The sequence below is a fragment of the Lepidochelys kempii genome, chromosome 6 (assembly GCF_965140265.1).
Source record: "Lepidochelys kempii isolate rLepKem1 chromosome 6, rLepKem1.hap2, whole genome shotgun sequence".
Lineage (NCBI taxonomy): Eukaryota > Metazoa > Chordata > Testudines > Cheloniidae > Lepidochelys > Lepidochelys kempii.
The window spans coordinates 103,489,815-103,516,464 of record NC_133261.1 but is presented as its reverse complement, the minus strand read 5'-3'; the positions used below and the strand labels follow the sequence as shown (position 1 = coordinate 103,516,464).

Below are 26,650 nucleotides of genomic sequence, written 5' to 3'. Positions count from 1 at the left end.
CAACCAGCCTTCAAAGATATTTCAGAATACATTTTTAAGCCACAAGGCATTCATTCCTGGCTATCTGGAACTCTTGGGTTCAGAAGAATTACTGCAGTTTTATTTATTTTGCAGTGCACCTTATGCTGAGGGGAGAGTGTCATAAAGAGAATTTAAGACGCGGACAGTGCTCTCTTGGTGCACACAAATTACATGGAAGGATAGAGAGATTGGATGGTCCAATAGTTAGGGCCCTAAGGATTTGAGACACACTAATTTGAGTTCCCTGCCCCACCACAGACTTCCCATGCGACCTTGGCCTAGTCACTTAGCTTCTCTGTGTCTCAGTTCCCCATCTGCGAAATGGGAATAAGAGTAATCCTCTATCTCCACAGGGGTGTTGAGGCATTTGATACTATTGTGATAGGGGCTATATACATTCCTAAGACCAAAGGCAATGTACCTCTTCTGGGACACCTGTATATAGCTAATGTTTTTTCCCTCCTTCCACTCCTGCTGCAACTGGAGCATCACCCTCCTAGCCAATAGCAGGGCTGTGTAGCTTCCTGGTTTTCCCATTGCCTTTTTGAATAAGACCCTTCTGTGTCTCTTGGGGAGTTTGTCTCAGAGGGACATATGACAGCCTGCAGAGGTGCACATATAACTACTAGCCTGCCTCCACCCACCCAATGTTTTTTTTACAGTGCTGTACAAGGCGGAGGAAACTTGGAAAACATCATATCGTCCCAAAGCAAACCCCAGCATGGGAAGAGGAGATGGGAATGGCTTCCCAAAATGGTGGGGAAAGCAGCCCTTTATCAGTGTTGGCACAGCAACTAGGATTGGGAAGATAAATACTTGGGCTTTTTCTGACTTCCCTCAGCACCTGCAATGCCCCAGCTTGCACATACAGGGGACTTATCACCTGCTGAGAGCAGGACAAACCTCAGCAGGAGAAGAAGGCAAGAGGCAGTGTTCAAAGGATGAATGACTGCAGCCCAACAGGGGGCTGGGAAGGCCAGAAATGTGGAGGGAATCGCTTCTTGGAGTACACTCAGAGGCTCAAAAGGGAGTGTGTGGCCCTGGAAAATGATGTGATGCAGCCAGTGCAGAGGCAGTAGCTGCAATGCAGCACCTTCTGTTACAAAGATCAAGCACAGCACCTGATCCTAGTACTGTCCTGCAAACTATGGGGAACATACCACACTGGGATCACCCTTTCAAGCAACTAAATTTCAGGCTTTTCCCACTGCAATCCACCTCCCCCTGGAGAAAATAGTTCACAGGAGCGTGTGAGCACACTACACTTTGAGCATGCCACAGCTCCATTGGTTTTGTGTTTGAGCTATGTTCTTGGTTATTTTTTTAAACTCAAGCAATGTTATCTGTTACCTATGAAACTTGTAAATGTGTTTTGTTTTTTGTTTTTTTTGTTTGGTTTTGTTAATAACTCTGCTGAAAAAGTTTGAGTAACAGCTCCCTACATCAGTCTCACATGGCTGCCTGACAATACACATGCATCATCCTGATCACAGTGCACATCTTCCATGCTGCCTGACAGCAATGTGAAAATGGCACTGGCAAAATACAGATACCAGGAGAGGAATGATGGGAGTTTGTTTGACACTACGTCCCAGAATTCCTGTAAGTTCTAGTAGGCATCCCACAATGCACTGCGAGACTATCACTGTACACAGCTGAGTGGCAGAACGTTGTACCATGGGATATCTGCCCAGAATACTTCATAGTTAGTTTGAACAAGCATATAGCTGTGTACACGTAACCGACACACCTTCTGGGTGTGGTGTTCTGTCCCATCTAGTGGCAGTGAGATCACTTAAAGAGAGATAAAATGAGTCTGTTCTATAACCTCAGCTAACAGGCAGTTGGCTTTTAGCTCATGCAGTAGAGGCTCATGCACTAAGCTCCAGCGGTCCCCGGTTCAATCCTGCCCACTGACAACTGGGGTCTGTCGGCATTACATACACAGTGATTCATAAGGGAAGTACTTTAAACCAGCAAAACAAAGCAGTGGAAGTTCAGTTCAGTATAGTTAATTTGTTCACTCTAGGAACAGTGAATTAATCCAATGTAACATCTTCTTGTATGTAGTGCCTTAGACCAGTGGTTCTCAAACAGGGGTGCGTGTACCCACGGGAGTACGCAAAGGTCTTCCGGGGGTACATCAACTCATCTAGATATTTGCCTACTTTTACAACAGGCTACATAAAAAGCATTAGTGAAGTCAGTACAAACTAAAATTTCATACAATTACTTGTTTATACTGCTCTATGTACTATACACTGAAATGTAAGTACAATATTTATATTCCAATTGATTTATTTTATAATATGGTAAAAAGGAGAAAGCAAGCAATTTTTGAGCAAGTGGTCTGTGAAGCTTTTGTATTTTTATGTCTGATTTTGTAAAGAAGTAGTTTTTAAGTGAGGTGAAACTTGGAGGTATGCAAGACAAATCTGACTCCTAGAAGGGGTAACAGGTGTCTGGAAAGGTTGAGAACCAGTGCACTACAGATTTGCTCAGAGTAGGGTCATCAAGAGTCTACAAGAGTCTCCCATTCAAGGATTGCACAGAAAACTTTCTTTAAGAACATTTCTGCTTTTGTTGCATTGCTGAACGAACTGTTGTGTGACATTATCCATCTGGAATGATGTGGACATTTTAAATGGGGCCTCTGGGTTTGACTGTTAAGAAATGGGATGCTAGAAAACCTGAAATCGTTTCTGCAGTACAGGGAACTGTAGTATCTGTATCTGGCTTGTGATTTTTAGTTGCCTATTACTAGCTCTGTGGCAGAATAGCAACATAGAGCTTACTTATGTATTATACCCCAGCTAAAGACTGCTTCCTGAGCTGATACTCTTCCTCCACCTTGGCTGGCAACCTGCTAAAGTTGGTAATAATAGCAGTACTTCCTAGACACATCCTGAATGCTAGCAACAAAATGCAGGACAAACCTGTTGGTCACGAATACTTTTTAAAGTTTAATTTTAGCTGTGGCTGTCCTCCCCTGGTGAGCATAGCAGTCAGCCCAATCTGAAGGCTCTGTATGAGGCTGGTAATGGAGGGATGGGGGAGATTAGAGATCATTCATAATGGCAATGGGGTCACTGGGCTAGGGAATGAGTGTAAAAATGACTCTCTAGCCTGGTGGTTAGGACAGTCACCTAGGATGTGGGGAAACCCACGTTCAAGTAAATGCTCCAATGACTCTTTATTTACACACCGTGGAACAGCGTCAATGGGAGAGTTGGAGGGAGCTCTCTGCCAGAATATCCCCTAGCCCTATGGCTAGCGTACTCTCCTACAAAGTGGAGAGTAATCCCTTCTCCACATCAGGCAGAAGGTTGAACACAGGTCTTCTACAGCCCAGGTGAGTGTTCGATTCACCTTTTTTATTGCAATTTTTGGATTTGGTTTGGGTTGAACCAAATATATATATTTTTTTAAATAGGGCACTGCTAGCAAATCAAAAAAATCAGTTATTCACCCAATTGTAGGTTTAAACTTACATGGGAGACCTAAGGAGCTCAATCTACTTATCAGAGAGAAGGTAGGAGGTTATTTGGTCTATAAGTGCCTATGTGGGGAGAAGATATCTGATAGTTAAGATTTCTGTTAATCTAGTGGGCAAAGACATAAAAGATCCAATGGCTGGAAGTTTAAAGATGGGAAAAAATTTGAAACTGAAAATGTTCAACAGTGAAGATAATTTACCACATCCTTTGATTCTATGTTCCAATGGTTGATTCTGTTGTCCAGTCTTGATATAAAAACTCCATCTTGCTGAAAGATTTGCCCCAGTTCAGTCATATTCCTGCATCAAGTGCAGTATAACTGGATGAAATTCTCTGACTTGTATTATATAGAGGGTCAGACTAGATGATTGGAGTGGTCCCTTTGGCATTAAAATCCATGATTCTATTATGATTGGGAAGCATTCTGGAGAGGAAAGTCTAGTGCTTGGAGGAAAGTGTTGGGTTTTTTTTTGTTTGTTTTTTCTTTTGCAAGTTTCAAGCAGAGGACTCGCCAGTGGAAACATGATGGGTGGGATGTACGCTGATTAAGAAGAGAAACAGAATGGTGGGAATGCTGAAGACTATCAAAGCTATGTCCTGCTGCACAACCTGGGAAATCCAACTGCTTGCATGCACAGAAGGAGAAAATATCTTCTTTGCGGTCAGGCCCCAGAAGGAGCCTGACACTTGTCAGGCTCAAAAGAAAAAGCACTGGGAGTAATATGGACCCTCCAGCCCTGCATCAATTTCTTCTTGCCCCTGCCAGTCTTGAAAACTAAATCAAATCAGAATGTTCCCTCTGTTTCTATGGTTCAGCCTCCTTCCTCCTCTGACCCTGAGGTTGTGAGATGGCTCTGGTTGACTCATCACAGTGGCTGGCACTTAAGTTTCTGATACAAATATGTAACTGTCTATGTCCTGGCAGCGTCGGGTGACCAGATGTCCCGATTTTTATAGGGACAGTCCCAATTTTTGCATCTTTTTCTTATATAGGCTCCTATTACCCCCCCCACCACCACCACCCCGTCCCGATTTTTTTCATATTTACTGTCTGGTCCCCCTACAGCAGCTGCTCAGCAAGCACCAAAGCAGCACTTCCAGAAGATCAAAGGCTGAGGTAGCCAGGGGCCCCAGTTTTCCTCATTGCAGGATGTAAGTAACTCCTGCTGACTTCAGGCAATGTTACTCATATCCTGCAGTGGGAGAGTAGAGCCCCAGCAGTGAATCTGATCTAGTAGATCAGATCTACATCTCACAGTCAAGGGCATTCATTTCCAATGTCCGGGTATCCTTGATACAAGAGAGGCACTGAGGAACATGGAAATTGCCATGCTGCTGCAGACCAATATTCCATCTAGTTCTGTATCCTGTCTCTGACCATTGCCAGTACCAAATGCTTTACATGAAGGTATAAAGCCCCCACACTGGACCATTACACAATAACCTAAGCAAGTGGGACATTTCTTCCTAGCCCCAGGCAGTTAGTGGTTTGTTTGCAGCATGCCATTTTATCTTACCCTGTGTAATTATATTTTTATTACTCATATTTAAATGGGAATTTTTTAAGCCCTGCTATGCTCTTTGCCTCAGTACTGTTTTGTGAGACTCCATCATAGCTTTGTGTGTGTGTGTATATATATTGGAAATTTTTTCTTTTATGGGGTGTCATCTTGTATTATGAGAGGCTTAATAGCAAAGCCAGATTTACTCTGTTCATTATGTAATACTTTGTCACATAGACTTCCCTCTGAGGAAGAGGCTTTCTGCCCGTAATAATTTTCATTGCCCTTCTCTGGAACTTTTCTATTTCTACTGTAACCCTTTTGGTGTCTCTTCCAAGATCCATTGGTTTGAGGGGCTACATCTCCTATCTCCTTCTGGGGATGGGTACAAATGCCCTCCCTGCATTTTCCCAAAAGACATAAGAATTGGGAAGAGACTCTGTATGCAAACTCCCAAGATTTCCACGCTCTTAAGTTATATCTATGTAGGGAAGAATAGGGTCCTTGGTGAGTAGATACTTAACCACTAGCTTGCTATAAGCATTACTGGCTGTAGTTCTGCTACTCCAGGCAAACCTGCCAGCATCCCTCCCTACCAGGCTGTAGTTACATACCCAGTAACTTCTACCAGCAGAATTTAGTAGTCTATACACTTAAATTTTTAGTTGTTTAACTTGCATTCACTAGAATTGAGTAATGGTAACTTAGACAGGACACAAGTGTCTATTCCTACTCAAACAACCTGCTGCTGCCTAGGGTTAAACTCAGCTAGGAACAAATATTTGTCTGGCCTATTAACAATTGTTTGTACACAATTAAAAGTCAAGTTTAGAGTTTCCCTAAGTGACCGCATATTCTACCTGTATGGTCTGAACCAGCCAGACCTAGCTACAGAACTGAAAAAGCAAGACTTTGTTTTTTAACCACACACTCACTTTGGTGCTTAGATGTGGTGAACAATGAATATGTGTGCTTACCTTGCTGCTACTGTCACAAAATATCTTTGTCTGAAGGCAAACTTCTCAAAACCATTTGCGCTGTTCCTCCAGTTTCTCGATATTTTAATCTAGGAGCCTCCCCTTTCAAATCACAGAGTCTCCCCAGCCCAGCGTCCCTTACGCAACTACTCCCAATAACCCACCCGACATTCGGCTGCAACCAGTTGGTCCTGTTAAGACATGCACTGAGTGTCTGAGAGAGCCTTTCCAGCCTGCAGCGGAAGCAGCTTTTGCTGTAGTGTGTTTTGTTAGACCTCCAGTGATGTGTGGTGTTACAGCTATGCTCTCTGCAGGATTTACAAGGCTTAAAGTGGACAGGGTCTCCTAGGATTGAGATCCAGCCAACAGGAAAAAACAGGCTTGAGTGATCAGTACCTGGAAGTGGTGAAGTCCAAAGTGGCACTGTTCAAGGGGCTGATGGTCAGCTGGTGTAAAGGCTCCCAGCGCCGATGAAGTCAGTAGAGCTATGACTACCTATGTCAGCTGAGCATTAGCCCCCAAAGGCTAATCGGTACTGGCCATTCCTCTTCCTAGTTATTTTGCTGAATACTTCCTATTTTGTCAGGACACGTTGCTATTTGCAGTGGTGCTATAATGTACTTGCGGAACGGAGGTCTGGGAATGAGTTGTATGTATTTCAGGCTAGAAATAAATCTCATAACTGTTTTGGCATGTCTTCTAAATGTAATCCTTTGGCAAACTGCAGTATGGCAGATCTGTCAAGGATCAGAATGCTTAACTTTTATCTTCATTTAAAAACACCTGTCCACCTCCAAAGAAGCAGTGGCGGTATTAAATAAACAAGCTATTCTAGCTCTAATTTTTTTAAACCATATATTTGCATCATGGGACAATAACACATCTGACATTTCTTTGAGACCACTTCCAGCCTTGAGTATTTATACTATGTTCAGCTATTTCCGATCCTGTTTAGTTTATTTAATGAGTTGTTGAAAAGATTTGCATCTCTGTCCAAACATTTGTCTCATGTCTTGCAATTATTCTGAAAGCATCTGGCAGTGAAGTCTTTGATATCCAGTTTATCTGATTTAACTCATTCAAAATTTCTGTCTGAGAAACCTGAAAATCATTAAGGTAATCTTCTCTGGTCTAAATACATTAAAATAGCAGTGATTTAATTCTCTGGATTGTGTGTGGGTTTTTTTAACTATATTCTTTCATCTTGTCTTCCATGTTATTAGGGGAATAATTGGACTTTCCCTTTCACTTATGTTTTTGTTAGAGGGCTATCACTGAGCTATATTTGATTATCCAACGGTTGGATGATCGGGGCTTACCAGAGCCAAATTCATATTGAGATGTGGTGCGAGGAAAGATTGGACTTTGTGGATAAAGCACTGGACTGGCACTCAGAGCTGGGTTCAGTTTCTGCTCTTCTACAGTCTTCCTGTGTGACCTTGGGCAAGTCACTTAATTTCTCTGTTCTTCATCTGTAAATTGGGGATAATAACTTTGTCTTGTCTATTTTTACACTGTAAGCTCTTCACAGCATGGACTCTCTATGTATGTATGTTTGTATGTATAGATCAAAATGGGGCTCCAAGCTCAGTGATTGGAAGATAAAGAAGCGCAGGATTCCTGAGGCTGACACAGATTTTCTGCGGTGCAGTGGGACATCAATCTCTTGTGTGCTTAACATAGAGTTTTGCTATTTTATAAGTATTTGTTTTAATTGAGACTAAATATAGATTGGCCCTCATTCATATGTGAGTACAGTAGTGAGTTACTGAACTGAAAATTCGTGACTAGATGTCTGAGCAAAGGGTTCTGGTTTACAGAATCCATCCTTCCTAGAGCCAGCACCTAAATCATGCAGTACTTGATAACTATTGGAACCTATAAGGACGGTCCTATACGAGTCCCCAGCAGGATTTTTTTTAAATAATCCATGTATACAACAGAACTTCAGTATTGCCAATCTTAAGAGAACCAAATCATGAATCAGAACCCTCTAAAATTGAAACAAACAAATCCATGTGTGTGTTTTTTTTGTTTTGTTTTTTTAAGTCTTTTGACTTCTCTCTATTCCTCTGCCCCTGCGTGTGAGAATTTCAGGTTGAAAAGTTAACCTTTAGTACAAACACAAATATACACCTCTCCCTAGCTGCTCAGGTGGTGACTCCTGCCCTCAACCCTATGAGAGGGGAACAGACATCCATTTCTTATTACTGTCTGGGACTTCTCCATCCAGGATCCACCAGCATCACCCTTCCCCCATTCTACTGCCCCAGGCCCCTCTCTCTGCTCTAGGACCATACCTGAAAGTAGGGCTCAGTGGCAGGACAGGTCTGTGCCCTCAGCCCCGGGATTCACACACATAGCTCTGCCCGCATGCCCAGCCCTGAAAATTGTGAGATAGAAGGAGCTACTCACACCATAATGATAACTCTTCCTGCAGGTGCCAAAATACTGTGACTTTGCCTACCACCAGGCTGGGAGAGCTCCCATCAGATCGCCTTCACTATTCTCTGCTCCCACCATTCCCCTGCAATTCCATGATAAGCTCCCTCCATTCTCCCCATTTTCCTTTCAGAGTCTCCACTGCTCACAGCCCCGGTGTCTTGTCTAGCCCTGTGAACCCTGCAGTGGCAGCCATTTTGCCTGTGGACATGGCTTCAATCTCACTGGAAACAGTGGGAGGTCTCAACCAACTTTCTCGGGCAGCCTCGCTTCCATGTGCACACAGACTGTAGGGAAGTGTCGGCCATCTTACTGTCCTCAGCCCCATGGGCAGTAACATAAGATACTTGCAATTTTGAATAAGAGAAGATCCATGAGTTGGCAGCTTTTGATCAGGTTTTCATGAGATAAGTTAAAAACATGCCAGAATTGCTAGAGTCCTGATAAAATTGTGGGAGTTGGCAATGCTGGAACCTGTTAAACAAATCTCTATCCTACATAACTTCACTACTACTAGATGCATAAAATCAGTAGCAGTTGTGTGGCTAATCCTATATGGCTCCTTGAAAATGTAGGAGTGAGAAGCTAAGTGCACTGGGGACTGGTAGATAAATTATTCTGAATAATTTAACTGCTACTCAGTTTCTAAAGTGGAAACAAGGGGCTGTAACATCTGAATTTGAGAGTAAAGCCTTTCACTATATTCAGGGTATTTTGTTCATGGTTAGCTTTAAAAAGTAGTTTTTAGAGCATCCACTTTATCATGCAGGAACCATATCAGACATGCTAAGCAACGTAAGTCAAACCCATGTTTTAGATGATCAGTCCCACAGCAAGCCTTCAACATGCTTCTGTAATGTGTTTGTGGCACAAGCAGAGGCTTCAAAACTGCATCCAAAACATGCCACCTGCTTTGAAACCATTATGTTCTTTAACACAAAAAATGCTAGCCCAAACATGGCTTTTAGTTACCCATTTGCTCTGGGAATTTTCTTTTTAAAAAAGTCTAATTTAAACTAATGCTGTGACGTAGACACTGCTACGTACGTGTCTATATACTCTGCAGCTTGCCATTGATATTTCTATGCCAGTAAAACATTAATGTGTAAATAGCATTATCTGAGCATGTTTGTTTTTGTTCAGTAGATGATGAATTACTCTTGTACATACTTACACTATAGAAATGTATGGCTGGTCCCACACTGGACTTGACCTCTTGTTTTCATTAATCAAATGATAAAGTACAGTTTGTTTTAATTTTAACAGAAAGTGGCCTGCTTTTATTATTTAAAAACAAAAATCTGCCTAGGATGCAGAAATAAGATACTACTACTGTTATTATAAAGTCCATTAAAACAATGCTTACGTCCTTCTTCCCAGCAAAGGACTTAGCACAGTGATGAAAAGGAGGTAATTCGTCATTGGGGTAGAAAATGGGGCGTAACTATTTCTGTATCACAGTGAGTCTTGTTCAGTATGTTAGGAGTATGAGTTACTAGATCTGTTCTAGCTGTCATGTACTGAACTAAAAGAACAGGAGGACTTGTGGCATCTTAGAGACTAACAAATTTATTTGAGCATAAGCTTTCGTGGGCTACATCCTGCTTCATCAGATGCATAGAATGGAACATATAGTAAGAAGATATATATAATATACACACACACACATATATACATACAGAGAACATGAAAAGGTGGAAGTTGCCCTACCAACTCTAAGAGGCTAATTAATTAACATGAGCTATTGTCAGCAGGAGGGGGGAAAAACTTTTGTAGTGATAATCAAGATGGCCCATGTACTGAACCATTTCTGGTACATATGTGGAAAATTAGTTTTCCTGCCCTTGGAAGCCTGGGAAGTTCCAAAAGATTTGTGGTCTCTGTGCTAGTGGTGGCGATAAATTCAACCTGGGCATTCTGAGATAGAGAATGTTATGCCCAAGCAAACTGTCATCAACTCTTAGGTACCATTGTTACAGATGTTAGAGCAAACTTAGCAGCTGTTACAAGCCCAGTTTAAACACTGTGAAAAAGAGAAAAGCATATAGGCTCCAGTTCTGTACTAATAAAAACTGGGAAGGAAAATCAGTAAAGTAAACCTCTAATTCCACAATGCTTAGCCAAGAGGTAATATGGGCCTGAGGGGTAGGGGCAGTTCAGTAGATTTGACATTATATAGCATCTTGCTTTCCTTCATCAACCAGATAAGCAGTTAAATTCTTATATTGTACATCTTTTTAACTGATTTGCAGAAAATCTATTGGTGTAATCCATTGGTAGTGTTCCCACCTCTGGAGATTGTAGATTCAAATCCCACATGATAAAATGAGCTCATGAATGATTCTGAGGCCACTTCCTACAGTATATATCACTTCCTCAATGAGAAGTGTCCTCTTTAGAATGGGATATTAAACCAAGGTCCTGCCTATTGCTGAAAGTTAGAGATCCCATAACAACTTTTCCAAAAGAGCAGAATGTTCTCCAGTTTCCTGGGTAGCATTCTTTCAGCAAAACATGTCCCATATTCAGGCTGCTTCTGAGCCAATAATAGTTACCATATTTGACTATATAATCACTGGACTACTGGTGTTTTATCTCCTTGGCCCACAGTGAGATCTTGAGCATGAAGGGAAATAGATAAGAAACCATATTAGATGAAGTTGTGGTCCCCAGCTTCTTTCCTGAAAATAACCACAACCCTTCAGAGAAGTTAAAGTAAATTAAAATTACCATAGGCTCTTGCCATGCTGGTGGAACATTCGCTTTTGTGACTTAGTAGGGTTTCAAACACCTGAAACTAAAAGCAAGAGGGCTATGTGTGACACGTATTTCCCTTTAGTCAGTTCACCACCACAGCTCCCCGTTGAGAGAGAGAGAGTTGGTGAAGCAATATCCATTTGCAATAGACCATTCTGGAACTTTTATGCAGCAATTGTAATAATGACAAACCTTTATCTAGAGAGAAGACATTTCCATTTACTTTTCACTTATATTGCCATCTTGAACTCATGTAATTCACAGCCTTCTAAGTGAAGCCACATGTGGGTTATGCATGATCATGGCTAACAAATTAAAACACAAGGTACAGTGCATTATAACTATTCCATACCAAAGAGGGGCCTTGTGTTTGCGGAATATATTCCATACTTGCCATTAGTATAATTAGGTACCTACTGATTGCTTATTTCCCACTGATAGGTACAGTTGAGAGAAAAGTCACATATGGCAAAACGCTTGTGTTTTTTACTTAGATGAAATGTGTACAAATTTACAATGGCTCCAAAAGGAATTTATTGGAATATTTGGTGGTATCCAATAGAAACAGTATTTGTTAATAGAATTAACATTTAGCAATAAAACCATTTGATTAAAGTGTGTGGTGCTCCCTAGGTGTCTCTCTTTGCATACAGAAAAAGACCAAACTGTTCAAAGCACACATGGGAGTAGTCTATACTGGAGCATGAAAACGTTCAGCATAATTTCCTGTGACTAAGATGTACAAAAAGCAGACTTATGGTTGGTTAACTCCCATCTTTTCTCTTTGTTGTCTTTCCCACCCCTTCTGCTTGTCTCCACGTTCTGTTTGGCCTCATCTTGTAGCTCCAAAGGGAGGGGATTGTCTCTTCACTATGTTCTGTAAAGTACCTCACATCTGAGATGTGTGTAAATAATAAGGCAGCTAGACTGTTCGACAGGAGGCAGTGCAGCTGTGTCTCTCTGAAAAGAGATTATAAGTAAAAGGACATTTAAATAAGAGGCCATTTATTACTGTCAAAGTACTTTTTAACGTTAACCGACTGTTATAGGTTTGCTTTTATTCCTCTCCACTTAGTTTCCTAGAAGCTGTCAGCAATTTCCACTCTTCTGTATGTGTGGAGGACACAGTTGTATATGAAATGGGTCTTCCATTCAATACATAAACAACCTGAGAAAGCAGTAGTTCCATGGAAAAACTAATTTTGGTATCATGCATAAATATTGCATGTTAATATGTAAAGCATGGAATTTACACTGAGTAACGTAAAGTTGTGTGAAAATATTAGACAATGAAAGGACTATGTGAACAAAGTTGGATAAAAAGAAACATCTTGTAACTGACTTGACTAATGCTAATAAACTCTGTGGAGCTTAGTGGCTGATATGAGTGTGAGGAGAGAATTAGCACTCTTGAAAAGAACCATTTTGTTTATCTTCAGTGTCCCAGCCTTAGAAACACCAAATCTTATGATATTTTTCTCCACCTCCATGCTTTATGTATAAGAGAAACTAGTTAAAATAAGATAAACCTAATGGTGCTGCTCTTGCTCCCATTTAAGTCAATGGTGTTGGCCTCGGGATGTGATGTGACAGTATTTATAAAATAATGGTGTTGCATTTTAATTTCTGCTACTCTCATGTTGTGTATGTTTTCAGGGTTGACTTCTGCACTGGAGCCTTGTTTGTGTTTCACTTAAGTTTGAAATATTAGAAGCTATGGCAAAAGAATGCCTAAAGAACTGCTGCAAAGGGTGTTTCTACATGGAGAAGGAAAAGAATGACTGTGAGTTCCACACCATAATAATAAACATGCCTGTTAATAGTTTTGAAATTGAAGCTTCATTAATACTTCCTGGGGATAAAATGCTAAATCATCCACTTCTTTTGGATTAACTTGAATTATTTTACAGCATCCAAACTATAGCCTCGATTTGAACATTAGCATATGCTGATTAACATTATTAATCAGAGATGGAAAAAAGACAATTGTACGAAGTCTGCAGCGTGTTGTATTTGGCCCTGGAATACTAGCAAAAACCAAAACCATTGTTACACCAAGGGTCATGTAAAGGTCTTACCTCTCAAATAACAGGCTAGAATGCAGTGCTTTACTTTCTGCAAGCTTGTAATCACAGCTTTCAATGGGTATAGTGTATTAATCACTTTTCCTACTGGATCATGATACACTGTGTGGTGAAGTCTTGTAAGAGCTGAAGTGAAAGCAAGGTGCTTATTACAATAAAGTCTGGGTGGCAACACATTTTGGGCCAGTACAAATGCTTCCAGAATCAGTAAACTTTCCAGTGCTGCTCCTATATGCAATGACCGTAAGGAAACCCTGTGAATCCTTGATCCCGTTAAACACAAAAATCTCTTCAGACTGAATGCACTTTATTTTTTTTAACAGTTTCCATGGAGAAGGAATCTGAAGCTGCAGCCAAAAACAGGCAAAGCATTGTGGAGAAACCTCCATTGTCTTCTGTGTCAGTGAAGCGTCAAGTTGGCTGTTCCGAGGATTATCTCCTTGCGAAACTGCCATCGGATGGCAGGGAGGTCCCATTTGTGCTCCCTCAGCTTAAACTAGCTTACATACAACCCAAGAACCTTGGCAGTTGGTCGCACGTTGGGGGAATTCAAGGTAAATTTAAAAATCATAATGGTGAAATAGCGCCAAAAAAACCCAGCAGAAAAATGGCAGCATTTCATTAGATACTTTAATTAGGTCTTTGCCCAAGCGATGTAAATCGGACCAGTCTCTAGATTGGGGTGGGCAAACTTTTTGGCCCGAGGGCCACATCGGGGTTGTGAAACTGTATGGAGGGCCGGGTAGGGAAGGCTGTGCCTCCCTGAATAGCCTGGCCCCTTCCTGCCCCCCCTCTGAGCCCCCAACCTATCCAACCCCACCTGCTCCTTGTCCCCTGATCACCCCCTCCTGGGATCCCTCACCCCTAATTGCCCCCTGGGACTGCACCCCCTATCCAACCCCCTCTGCTCCCAGTCCCCTGATTGTCCCGACCCCTATCCACTCCCACACCTATCCAACCGCCCTGCTCCTTGTCCCAGAGCCAGCCACGAGCCAGCCACGCCACCCAGGAGGAGCAGCAGCCCAGAGTGCTGGCGTCATGGCAAGCTGAGGCTGTGGGGAAGGGGGGATAGCTGGGGAGGGGCCGGGGGCTAGCCTTCAGGACCGGGAGCTCAGGGGCCGGGCAGGACACTCCTGTGGGTTGGATATTGCCCATGGGCCATAGTTTGTCCATCTCTGCTCCAGATGCTGGTTTGGATTCCAATGCTTCCCAACCTTCCTGCCTAACCAAAATTTGAAGGTAGGTCCAGGAATTTTGGTTTTAGACACTCTGTTTCTAATGTTTAAACTAATTTTATCCTGGCACTATAGCAAAATGAGGGTTTGGTGTTTTATTTTGGCTTTTTTCACATTCTTAGTAAAAATCCATGCATCTAGAAATTAGGTAATAGTTAATATATAGGTCCCAGAAACTGCTGTTCAGCCATTGTTACATCTTGGGGAAACCAAAGATGCTGAATGCCCCTTCTGTAAATATTCATGGCAGATTCTGAGATTAAGAATTTCTCCAGAAGCCCAGTCTCCTGCCTTTTTCCTCAGTCACTGCTCTCTTGCCCTCCACAAGAGCTGCTTTGAGGAAGACTTTCACAGTATGGAACCCACTCATTCTGCAAGATGAGAAATGTTCAAAGTCGACATCAATCAACAAAGCCCCCAAGTCTCAAGTTTCACTCAGAGTAGAGAAGGACACCTGGAGGAAAATGAGTTACCTGCAAAAAAAAGCAGTGTGAAAAGGCAGTTCTGTAAGGTCTTGGAGACCAGAAAAGGCTGAAGACATCCACACCAGCCAAACTTCCCATGTAAGGAATGGGGTGCTGAGACTCACCGGCAGCAGTAGTGACTCAGTGGCTTTCTCTCCAAGCAATGATCAGTGTGTGCAAGCATTTACAAGTTACCACACAGCTCTCCAAAGCAAGCACATTTATTTTAATGACAAAAGCGCACAGAGAAAACCATAAAATGTCCTATATACCTACTAAACGTGCCAGGAATCACCCATCTTCCATGTGGAGAGTTCAGTAGGTGAATGGCCTTCCAACCTTTCAGCAGAATTGGAAGAAAGCTTACATCCATTTGCTGGATCAGAAAGTCTGTTTAAATTCAGCTTTTTATACCAAAAGCACAATTCTTATCTCCTAGTTGCTGGAGAACCCAGTTTGAGTGAATATATGTAAACCACATGTCGGGGAGTACCTCTCTGGTACTGTTCAGTCTTGGCAACTTATCTTAATCACGCCCTCGCCCCGGGAACTTGGAGGAGCTGTGCTAACCCTCCCCCATGAAGTAGAACAGTGGTGCGCAAACTGTGGGGCATGAAGGAACATCCGGGGGGGCGAGTGGCGGCACCAAGCAGCTCGTGCCAGCCCCATGTGGCAGGGCCTGAACCATCCCCCACCAGAGACAGGGAGGGAGTGCCATCTCCACCCTGACTGACTGACTGCAGGGGGCCACCTAGCCTGTGGGTCTGTGGGCTGCACCAATTTCTGCTCCTGTCAGCCTCCGTGCCCAGCGCTGGCTCCACCCCCAGAGACCGTCACATGCACCTTTCCCCCCCCCCGCCCCCACTCTGGAAACCCGAGGGAGAAGGGGCAGATATTGGTCCTGCCCTAGGAGTGCAGCCTGGCTGCTGAGGAAGCCTTGGCTGTGCGGTAATGGAGGCGTGCCATGGACAGATTCCGTTAATGATAAGGGAAAGTTTGCTCACCATTGGAGTAGAACACAATCCTACATAAACCATTCATAAATTTAATACAGTGGTCCCCAAAGATACTGCATGGGGTTGTCCTAAATTCCTTATTTTGTAAGCATAGTGCTTTTGCAAAAGTATAGACATTTAGACTTTTTTCTTTTTACTATACATTATGCTACTATCATGTGACTTCCTGCTCGCCACCCTCTTGCTGTTCTGCCCAGTTTTAAAAAGTGGTTTATTAAGCGGTACTTTTGTTCATTGGAGTCTTGGATCATTGTTTTCTGGAGAGCTCATGATAAGAAAAGTGTCTCTTCACAAATATGCCTCATGAGTAAGCATTTAATTTAAGCTTAAGTATAATTCTTACAGCAAATAAGAAGCTGTGTCTTTCTGAAATGATTATGTTAATTTTTAGCAGTAAAACTGTATATTTGTATTTGGAAAGGACAAATAGCTTTTAAGAGTTGTGAAAGCTATTTGTGTTAAAGGCAAACTACTTTTTTTGGAAGATTTATTGAATTTAGAGACATGTGCTACAATTCCTTCTTCACTATAATGTAATACTAACTAAAGCACTAGCATGTTAAAGAGAACCATTAGAGTACCATTTGATTTAGTTGAGGATTAACCCTGCTTTGAGCAGGGGGTTGGACTAGATGACCTCCTGAGGACCCTTCCAACCTTGATATTCTCTGATTCTACCTGATTTTCAGACTCTTGGTAAACAGCCATAACAGTCCAAACTCTGCTTTTAATGCAACACCATTTTCTATTATGCTTTGGCAAATTTTCTTTGCAAGGCTTGCAACAGTTTGTTTCTCATGGTCTTACATGAGAAGCTAAGCTAGCGAAAGGAAATATCAGTTTCTGACCACATATGTTAATGTTAATATTAATATTCATCTAAATGGCTGAATGCTCTGAACTAATTTAACTTTCTTGTGTTACTGCTTCCATCACACTTGAATTCCTGAATGATCATCTCTTTGTTACATATGATTCTTTTAGTTTATTCTCTTTTTTTTATTCATTCTGACACCACCACCTAGAGGAATGGATGGGGGGCTTTGATAAATAAAATGAAATGTCAATCTTTTTTTACTGTTCTGTTTACCAAGACCTTAATATGTTGCCTGAACTCATTAGAAGGAGAGGAAAGAAAAGTAGGTCTAATGGACTGAGCTTGCAGCTGGGAGACAGGCATTCTATGGTCTATTCCTGATTCAGCCAACAAGCAAGTGATCTTGGGCAAGTCTGTTTTACTTCTCTGTACTGATAGGTATCCTATGGAAATTAAGCAGAGTATACAAAGCCACAGGCTATATTCTCTCTCCTTCCTAGACCCTGCTGAAGGTTCTGGGGCTACTATAGCAAAGTGGGACACCCCACTGGGTTAGAACCAACGTGAAAGCACAGGTTCTCTGCACACATGACCCAGTTTCCTTTGAATATTTGACTTGCTCTCAGTCTTTGGAACTATCTATGTATAAATCAGGTTAGGTTTATATTAAGGAACTCCAAGGGGTGTGTGTGCATGACTTCTCAATGTACAGTTTCAAATTTGTGCCAGTAATTCCTAAGAGTGCTGAAATCTGACATAACCTGTTAGTTTTTCCTAAGCAGGTAGCAAAGTATCCTTTGCCTGAAAGACATGTTGCTTGCTTCATGAACCATGGCAATATGTTCATTAACTGCTAAGACTCTTACATGTGGTTTATGTTGTGTTTCACAGGATCTGCCAGAGCTTTTGTTGGTGACAGGAAAGCAGAACTTTCCAATATATACCAGCAAAGACCCCATGGTGATGTGGTGTATAATCCATTCTATAGGCAGCAGCATATTTCACCGGATATGACTAGGCGCTTCCCAGAAAAATCAGATGTGAGATTATATGGATCAGGTAAGAACTCATCCTGTTCTCTCTCCTTTCTGACCAGAAGGTTTAAATGCAGGAGAGCGCGCACATTGGGAATATGGAAGGTATGTCTGAATACAGCAATTCTCAAACGGTGATCTGTTGGTCCCAGAACTAGCTGGTCATCCAGTACTGGTTCCTCCTTCTTGTTCCCAACTACTCTGCTTGCTTCTTGCCTCTTCATGGCCTAAAACACCTCATATACAATCTTTGGTACACACTAAGAAAATATTTGACACTTGATCTTTAATATTAATAAACCTGAGAGCAAGTACTATTGTTCACGAGACACTTAAGTGAAAGAGTTGAGACTATTTATTATTGGAGCAACTTCTGTTGGTGAAAGAGACAAGCTTTCGAGCTTACACAGAGCTGAAGAAGAGCTCTATGTAAGCCTGAAAACTTATCTTTTTTCACTAACAGAAGTTGTCCCAATAAAAAGATGCCAACAGTGATGAGTACTGTCTTTAACCATTTCCAGCTAACCAGGAGACTCTGCTCTTCCTCAAATGAGGACCTTGCTATTGTGATATCACACTTTGTCGCCTCCCAATTAAACTATTTCAACACAATCTACCTGAAGTTATATGTAGATGTAACAGGAGAACTGCATTATTAATGACTTTATATACGTTTTTCCCTTGCAAGGTTTCTGCCACCTCTTTCAAAATCTAGCTGGCACTCTCCTAAGCCTGCTGTGCTGCAGCACCTAGAAGTGCCACTGTGTTGCATGCTTGTGAACTTAAAACTAGAGCTTATTTAAAAAGTGTAGAAGGGAAAAATTATTTTTGAAATTTTTCACTTCATAGGGTTCAAAATAAACAGTTTTAAAAAATTGGTTAATCAAAATTTTGTTTTTTATAAAATGAAATTTCACGAAATTTTAAATTGTGGTTACCAATTGTTTGTGAACATTTTTGGTTTTGGAAAAAGCCACTCTTTTGTCAGTCTATTCATCTGAAAGATGTCAACCATCTGTCCAAGAAATATACTGTAAATATGCCATTTTCAAAACGTCCAACTGATTTGTAATCCTTTTCTTTAGCTAGAAGAGTAAACAGCTGGATAACAGTTTCCCAATAGTTTCCCTCTCGGTTTTGCATATGGATTATATTTCAGTAAATTATATTTTCACTTTTTATTGAATCAAGTTATGGGCTTGCCTCAGCTCATTTGCTTCCATTACATCAAAACTGTGTTTCAAGGGCTTGCTTGTTTCTGTAACACAGTATTTCTGTGTAAGATTTTATAAACAGACCAGAAGTCCTGTCTCTCTCTCTTTGAAACAAAGAAAGATAATTTGGAAGTGATCCCAGACTGACAGATCTTCACTAAAATGTATCTGAATACTGTTATTGCTTTCCCCTCCCTCCTTCAAGCCAAGTCAGAACTATTTTTTTCCTTTTTGCTTCTCTTTCTCCCTCTCAGGAAGAGCATTACTCTGTCATGACAGCTCATACTAAGCAAAACTGATTATTTCCATTCGGAGGTAGTGAGGAGGCAACTGAAATCGACAACATCCAGATTTTCATTGCTTCCTCCTTTTGAACTGTGAATAATGGAAATCTCTTGAAATATTGGAAAATACAGACCAAGCAGTAAGGAAACCAGTGCAGCGTGACAAGTGGCCTTCTAGTAGGTTTAAAATCGGAGATTAGTCAACCTGGTGGAGTTAGAGGTATTTGCAGGCCTCTTGAACACTGATATTGGGATGGAGTTGAAAAGCTTCTGAAAAACAGTGACAGTAACTCACGCATGTTAAGGTGTATTTTCTGTTATCAATGTTGGGGTATTTGGCTGGTGCACAGCCTCTCTGCATGGCTTCTGGGCAAAAAAGGATGCCAACAGTGATGAGTACTGTCTTCAACTATCTCCAGCTAGCCAGGAGACTCTGCTCTTCCTCTCAGATGAGGACCTTGCTATTGTGATATAATACACTTCTTTTTTGTCACCTCCCAGTTAAACTATTGCAACTTGATCTACCTGAAGTTAAATGTAGATGCAATATGAAAACTGCACTATGAAGCAGTCTGCCCATTTAGCAAGAAAGGTTGATGATAAATTAGGTCACTGGTTCTCTGTGCCAGTATGGCCTCCAGACTGACTTTATAGTCCTAGTTCTAATCTACAAAACGCACTAGGAACTGGACAGTTGAGACCAGTTTCCCATCTGTGACCCAGCAACACAATTATGATCTACAGGGACACTGCAGCAAGCACAGCCAAGGATAAGATAAGACTCCTGGGTGCAGAAGACAAAGCATTCTTGGTGATGAGACCCTTGTTGTGGAAAACCTTAACTAACGAGGTCAGCCTGAACCCCAACCGTGACTAGATCTAAAGATAAGACCCATCTCTTTGCTAAGGCATTCCATAAACAATGCTACTTCCTGCCATTAAGGAGAAGAGAGAAGTGCATGAAGAAATAAGGAGGCAGAAGGGGAAGTCAGTTTGGTATTTGGCACATAGGTATTTCTAAGGCATCTATCATTTCCCTTTTTCTGGTTATATATGTAGTTCTGTATATTGCTCTTTGATCTTTTAAAATTTGGAGGATGTGTGCAATGCAGCAGAGTCAACTTTGCTGCTGAAACCTTAACTCTTGCACTTCCTTATTGCTTACAGTGTAAACTATGACACTTGTGCATGTAGCCTGACTGGATTTGCAGAGCACCTAATGGCTTCTTGAATTTAATAGTAAAATAAAAGCTGAAAAAGCTTCTGGAAATTCTCATTTCCTTATGTCTCTTTCTTAGTGATTTATTAAGTTATAAATAGAGCTGGGCATCGTTTTTTCAAATGTAAAGCTTTCTCATCCAGCAATGGGCTCTTTTTTCCTCCCCAAAACAAAATTCATAAATCACTGACTCTTTCAGTCAAAACTCCATTTTCAGTACCCCTTTTTGGTAAAAATGCTGATCTTTAAAAATGAAAGGGAGCTGGGTCTTAACTTTTCAAAATGGAAACATCATTGCAATTTTTCATGATTCCTCCCACCCCCTAGGCACTTTTAATGAACTATCTCTTAAGGGTTATATTAACTTGTTCAGCAAAAGCCACAGACACGTTTTTTTTTTCCTGCTCCAGGTATGAGCTGTCACTAACCTAGACTTTGTTTTGTAGCAAAGTGTATTTTATGCTGTAATTAATATCACTATGAAAGTTATTTTTCATGCCCTTTGCAGTTACAATGTGTAACCCTGTAGTTAATATATTAAAAGTTGCAGTGATTTGGGATTGGCTCTGGAGTGTGCGCGCTCTACTATGCAGAACATCCACATGCACCTAAATTGTTAGGAGTGTTTTCAAACCCGTAATTGTTTGGCTCAAGACTGGGTGAAAGAAGCAAGTTTAGGGATGGACAGACATCTGATTAACTTGGCTTTGAATCTGGCATTTACTAAGAACTACTTTCTCCTCTTTTCTTTTCTTGCCAATAAAAATGTTAATGTTATTCCTGCTGTTCAAAGTGAATATGTTTGTCCCTTTCTGTTTCAGTTTGTGATTTAAGGAGTAGCACACTTCCTGGATCACCTGGTTTAAGCCATTCCCTGTTTGATCTCACAAATCCACCCCATCGTGTCATCCAGGTGAGTTCTTTTAATAACTTAGGCTATACGCAGCACTCATTTTCTTTTGTGTACCTGTGCCTGATACCATCACAGTTCAAGAGTAAACATTTTAAGGGCCATTTTGATATGCAGTAGAAGAGCTTGAGGAAAAAGTTCAAAATAGTAAATAATTTCACTAGGTTTTTTCCTAATTCCTCCCTTCTCCCCCCACAGTATAGTTGGGAAACTTGAGTCAGTTGGTTATCAGACGAGAAGCTGGATATGAGTCAACGGCGTGCCCTTGTTGCCAAGAAGGCAAACAGCATTTTGGCCTGTATAAGTAGGAGCATTGCCTGCAGATCGAGGGATATGATCATTCCCCTCTATTCGGCATTGGTGAGGCCTCATCTGGAGTACTGTGTCCAGTTTTGGGCCCCACGCTACAAGAAGGATGTGGAAAAATTAGAAAGTCCAGCGGAGGGCAACAAAAATGATTAGGGGGCTGGAGCACATGATTTGAGGAGAAGCTGAGGGAACTGGAATTATTTCTTCTGCAGAAGAGAAGAATGAGGGGGGGTTTGAGAGCGGCTTTCAACTACCTTAAATGGGGTTCCAAAGAGATAAATCTAGGCTGTTCTCAGTGGTGGCAGATGACAGAACAAGAAGCAATGGTCTCAAGTTGCAGTAGGGGAGATTTAGGTTGGATATTATGAAAAACCTTTTCGCTAGGAGGGTGGTGAAGCACTGGAATGCGTTACATAGGGAGGTGGTGGATTCTCCTTCCTTAGAGGTTTTTAAGGTCAGGCTGGGATTTAGTTGGGGATTGGTCCTGCTTTGAGCAGGGGGTTGGACTAGATCACCTCCTGAGGTCCCTTCCAACCCTGATATTCTATGATTCTAAGTATAAGCAGCTGTGGTTCCCTGTCTTGCACAAGTATAAAACTGGACAATGGGGTGATGTAAGGAGTTAGTTTTCCATTGGTGCAGCAGGAAATAAAGATGTTACTAATTTCCATTTATGCGAATGGGGAAAAAACCTTCATGCATCAGTAGGGGAAAAAAATCAATGCCAACTGTGAATGCATTTTATGTTTAAATCCCACCGCCAAGGAATTCCGCACTACCAGCTTCAAGGGGTTAGTAACGAATGAGAGAACTTCAATTTACATCCTCCCAGTTATCACAGTGTCCCATCTTTTATGATCAGAACTTGCTGGGCTCTTTGTCACACTCACCACTAAAGAGGCATTTTCTTTGCAGAGATATGATTCAGTCTCCAGTGTACCCAGTAGTACCTCCTCGAAGAAGGATTCGCAAGGCAGTAACAGGAGCCTGGGTAATAATTGTTTGTTTTGTAACCAGCAATGGAATAGTTTCCTTTACACAGTGATATCTAAAATATTACTGTATTACTGCAGACAGTGATTTTTATGGAGTGGTATCGAGGAGCAAAACAATTGGTGGGTAGTTTGTAACTTGAAGTGTAAGATGCCTACTTTACTCAGTCCTCCATCTGCAACTTTCCTATTGAAAGAGATTGAACATGGGATTTTTAAGAGCACCTTAGTGATCCAAGGTATGGAGATGCTGTAATTGCACTGTGTGTGATTAAAGCTAGCTAAATTGGCAAAGCTGTGGCAGCACAAGCTTCAGCATGGGCTAGCCCTGTGAGTAATCACCCAGAGGTCCAGGCGTGCTTGTACAGCCCCTGCTGAAGCATGTGTTGCCACAGCTTCACTGCTCCAGGATCTGAGCTAGCTAGATTAAAGCTAACTCGGATATGTCAGCTCAAGCTGTAGTCGCACCCTGTGATCTACAGTATAGATCTACCGACAGGAGCACAAGTTTTAGTGCTCTGGAAAATCCCACCCTGAGTTAACTCGCCGGTTAATTAGGATATTAGTCAACTCTGTTGAGGGCAGGGGGAAAGGGAAGTATCATGGTAATAGCTCTGGTCCTTTCTCCTCCTCTTCTAATGGAGAAACTCGCAATCCAATACCACTATTATTGTTGAAACTGATAGTGGAATACTCTATACAGTTCTAGTGTAAACATTTTTAAAAAGGATGGTGAAAACCTGGAGAGGGTGCAGAAAAGAGCCACAGAAATTATTTGAGGATTGGAGAAAATGCCTTTGTAGTAAGATACTGAGAGCCCAATTTGTTTAGTTTATGTAAAAGATTGAGAGGTGACTTAATTACAGTGTATAAGTAAGGCTGCAATTTTGTCAGAGGTTGCAGAAGTCACAGAATCCGTTACTTCCAGAGACCTCCATGACTGCAGTCTTGGGGTGGTAAGGCTGGAGCTGTCAGCTGGGGTGACTCCCCTGCAGCTCCCTGGCCACCACAGGCAGTGGGGAGCCTCAGTAGCGATGGGTGCAGGAACCTTCTCCCTCCCCATTTTTTCGCAGATATTTTTAGTAAAAGTCACCAACAGGTCATGGGCTCCCATGAATTTGTCCTTATTACCCGTGACCTGTCCATGACTTTTTCACTAAAAATATGTGAGACAAAATCTTAGCCTTTATGTATAAAGTACATTCATGGGGAGAAAATACCAGCTAGTAAATGTCTCTTTAGTCGAGCAGAAAAAGGCATAACAAGAACAAATGGCTGAAAGCAGAAGCCAGACCAATTCAAATTCGAAATAAGGCACAGAATTAACAGTGAAGATGATTAACCACTGGAACAGACTACCAAGATAAGTGGTGGAGTCTCTGTCTCTTGATGGCTTCAAATCAATACTAGTTGTATTTCTGGAGGATATGTTTTAATCAAATATACATTATTAGGCTGAATACAGGGCAAATGGGTGACATTTAATGCCCTGTAATATACAAGGGGTCAAATTGAAGATCTGTTGGTCCCTCCTGGCCTTAAAATCTGTGCTGAGATATTTCAAACTCAGTTTGAGAGTTTTAAAATATGCGGGTCACAAAACTGAACAGCATCCCTGCTTTTCAGAATGGGCTGGAAGATACTGCAAGGCTTTTAAAAAGACTGGTTGGCTTTTTCCCCAGATACCATTACGTTATCAGGTGACGAACGAGACTTTGGAAGAATGAATGTGAAACTGTGTTATATTCCTTCTGCAGAACAGATCTGGATCACAATCTTGCATGTAAGAGAATATTGCTGGGCTTGTATAACTGACTCAAATGGAGACTTTATTGTACTTAGTAATCTGTGGCATCAGTTCTCCCAGCTAGATTGGACTCTTTTGCTTCTGTAAAACTATCTCAGAACTGAAGTATCAAAATATACCCTCAGTTTGACCTAAATGTGATACACCTTTCCTTGCTTCTTTCAAGATGTCATCTCCTCCTGGATTCTTAATGTTTTAATCACTAATGGATTTCTTTCTGCCATGGTTAAGGCCGTGAGTTTGTCACGGAGGTCATGGAAGTCAGATTCCATGACTTTCCCAGACATCCGTGACTTCTGCAGTGGCTGGTGTGACTCCAGTTCCCAGCCAATGGGAGCTGCTGAGCCAGCGCTTGGGGTGGGAGCAGGGCACAGAGCTAGGAGCTGAGGGAGGGACACGTTGCCGCTTCTGAGGAGCTGCAAGGAGCCGGGTAGAGAGACTGTCTACCCCACCCCAGCACCAGCAGGGGGTCCCGGGCTATGGGCTGCCCCCATCCCGAGCACCCATGGCATCCCTGTCCCCACCCCCCAAGATTTAGTCAGAGGTATATAACAAGTCATGGACAGATCATGGGCCATGAATTTTTGTTTACTGCCCATGACCTGTCCCATGACTTTTACTAAAAATCCCTGTATCTAAAACGTAGCCTTAGCCATGGTTTGTCATTCTGGATAGTATGACTGCTTGTGGAGTAAGGTAGTGTGCAAGAGTGGCAGAATCAGGCCCTATGTGATTGCTTTGCTCTTGAAATAAGATGCAGTGAAGCAATGTTTAATTCTGCCAATACTTCAGTGGCAAAACTACAACACCGGTAAATTATGGGATGTAACTTCTTGTGGCTTTTCTATTTGCATGTGCAGCAAGTGTTTATACAATTCCATGAACTGTGAATGATGTTGTGGTAGTGGAATTTTGAATAGCCAGGGACCCTGCAACTTTGCATGGAACAATACACACTGCCTTAAGGGCATTTTCCTGACTGATTACTATTGTAATGTCATATCATTAATTCACTAAAGTTTCCTGGATAGCTATTCTACCTTGCTGCAGAAATTGATTATCAAATACTTCAAAAATTAAACTCTAAAGCAACATGGACATCACACTTGCTCTGATTTACCTTAAAAATATATCCTGAAGCTTTTTCCTTACGCCATACAGTAAACAAGAATGTGTGCTTCTGTGTTAGCCTAAAGCAAGGGGCTTTTGCTGTCTAAAGTGACTTTGTTTTCAATGCTGTAGTGCAAAGATCTGAGCTGGCCTTCTAGTTGTGGAGAAAATCCTTATATTTCTGTCAAAGGAATTCTGATGCTGCCTAAGCCAGTGCAGTTCAAATCTTCAGCCAAAGAAGGTTCCAATGTAAGTGGTGGCAGAAAAACATCAATATTTTTTTTTCCCAGCAAATGTAAATTATTTTGATCCTGTTTCTTTGCACCATGTTTTCCATAAGAATTGTTTAGTGTCAGGACATTATCATTATAGGCTTCTAAGAGGTTAAAAAGGGGAAAATCTTGTTTCTCTCATCATTCCTCTTCTTCATCCACCCGCATTTTGCAGATGTAGAAAATGCTGAAAAACAGCAGAATTGTTGTGGTCCTGTTCCTGCTCCGAATGTGGAGATGGAGTTCGAGTGACAGGGGACTAAACCATAGAACACTAATCTGCAGTGCCTTTCTCTGCAGCAGTTCAGAAGAGAGGTCAGGAGAAGTGTAGGCACGTGGCCAATGGGTGTAGTTGTTACATATATCCACTAGCTAAGACACTACCTTGGAGTGTGTACATGGCTCTCATGATTCTCCTCATGTTGGCTCTGGCTTGGGGAGCAAAGTGGAGGTTTCAGTTCACCCCTATCTCTGCACAGGTCCCTGTGCAAACCTGTTAACTCTGCCTCTGTACAAAGAACAAGAATTTGGCCCGAAGTGTGACAATTAACAGTACACTTTGGAAAATATGAACTAGTATTGGGTGGGGGGGAAGCGAAGGGGCAAGACATGATTATCTTTGTAGGCAGTGTTGTCATAGTTGTATCAGTCCTAGGATATTAGAGAGAGAAGGTGGGTGAGGTAATA

At 41.7% G+C, this 26,650-nt stretch overlaps 1 protein-coding gene across 4 annotated transcripts in view; it reads left to right on the top strand.

Annotated features, from left to right (window-relative positions):
* TC2N (tandem C2 domains, nuclear) overlaps positions 1-26,650 on the top strand; it is a 46,854-nt gene that overhangs the window by 9,228 nt on the left and 10,976 nt on the right. For all 4 annotated transcript variants that reach the window (XM_073349446.1, XM_073349447.1, XM_073349448.1 and 1 more), the window contains exons 2-8: positions 12,853-12,979; positions 13,604-13,834; positions 17,704-17,871; positions 21,385-21,476; positions 22,698-22,773; positions 24,457-24,557; positions 25,824-25,940. In XM_073349446.1, coding sequence (XP_073205547.1) covers positions 12,913-12,979; positions 13,604-13,834; positions 17,704-17,871; positions 21,385-21,476; positions 22,698-22,773; positions 24,457-24,557; positions 25,824-25,940 — 852 coding nt within the window. In that variant the 5' untranslated portion in view covers positions 12,853-12,912. The remainder of the gene's footprint in view (positions 1-12,852; positions 12,980-13,603; positions 13,835-17,703; positions 17,872-21,384; positions 21,477-22,697; positions 22,774-24,456; positions 24,558-25,823; positions 25,941-26,650) is intronic.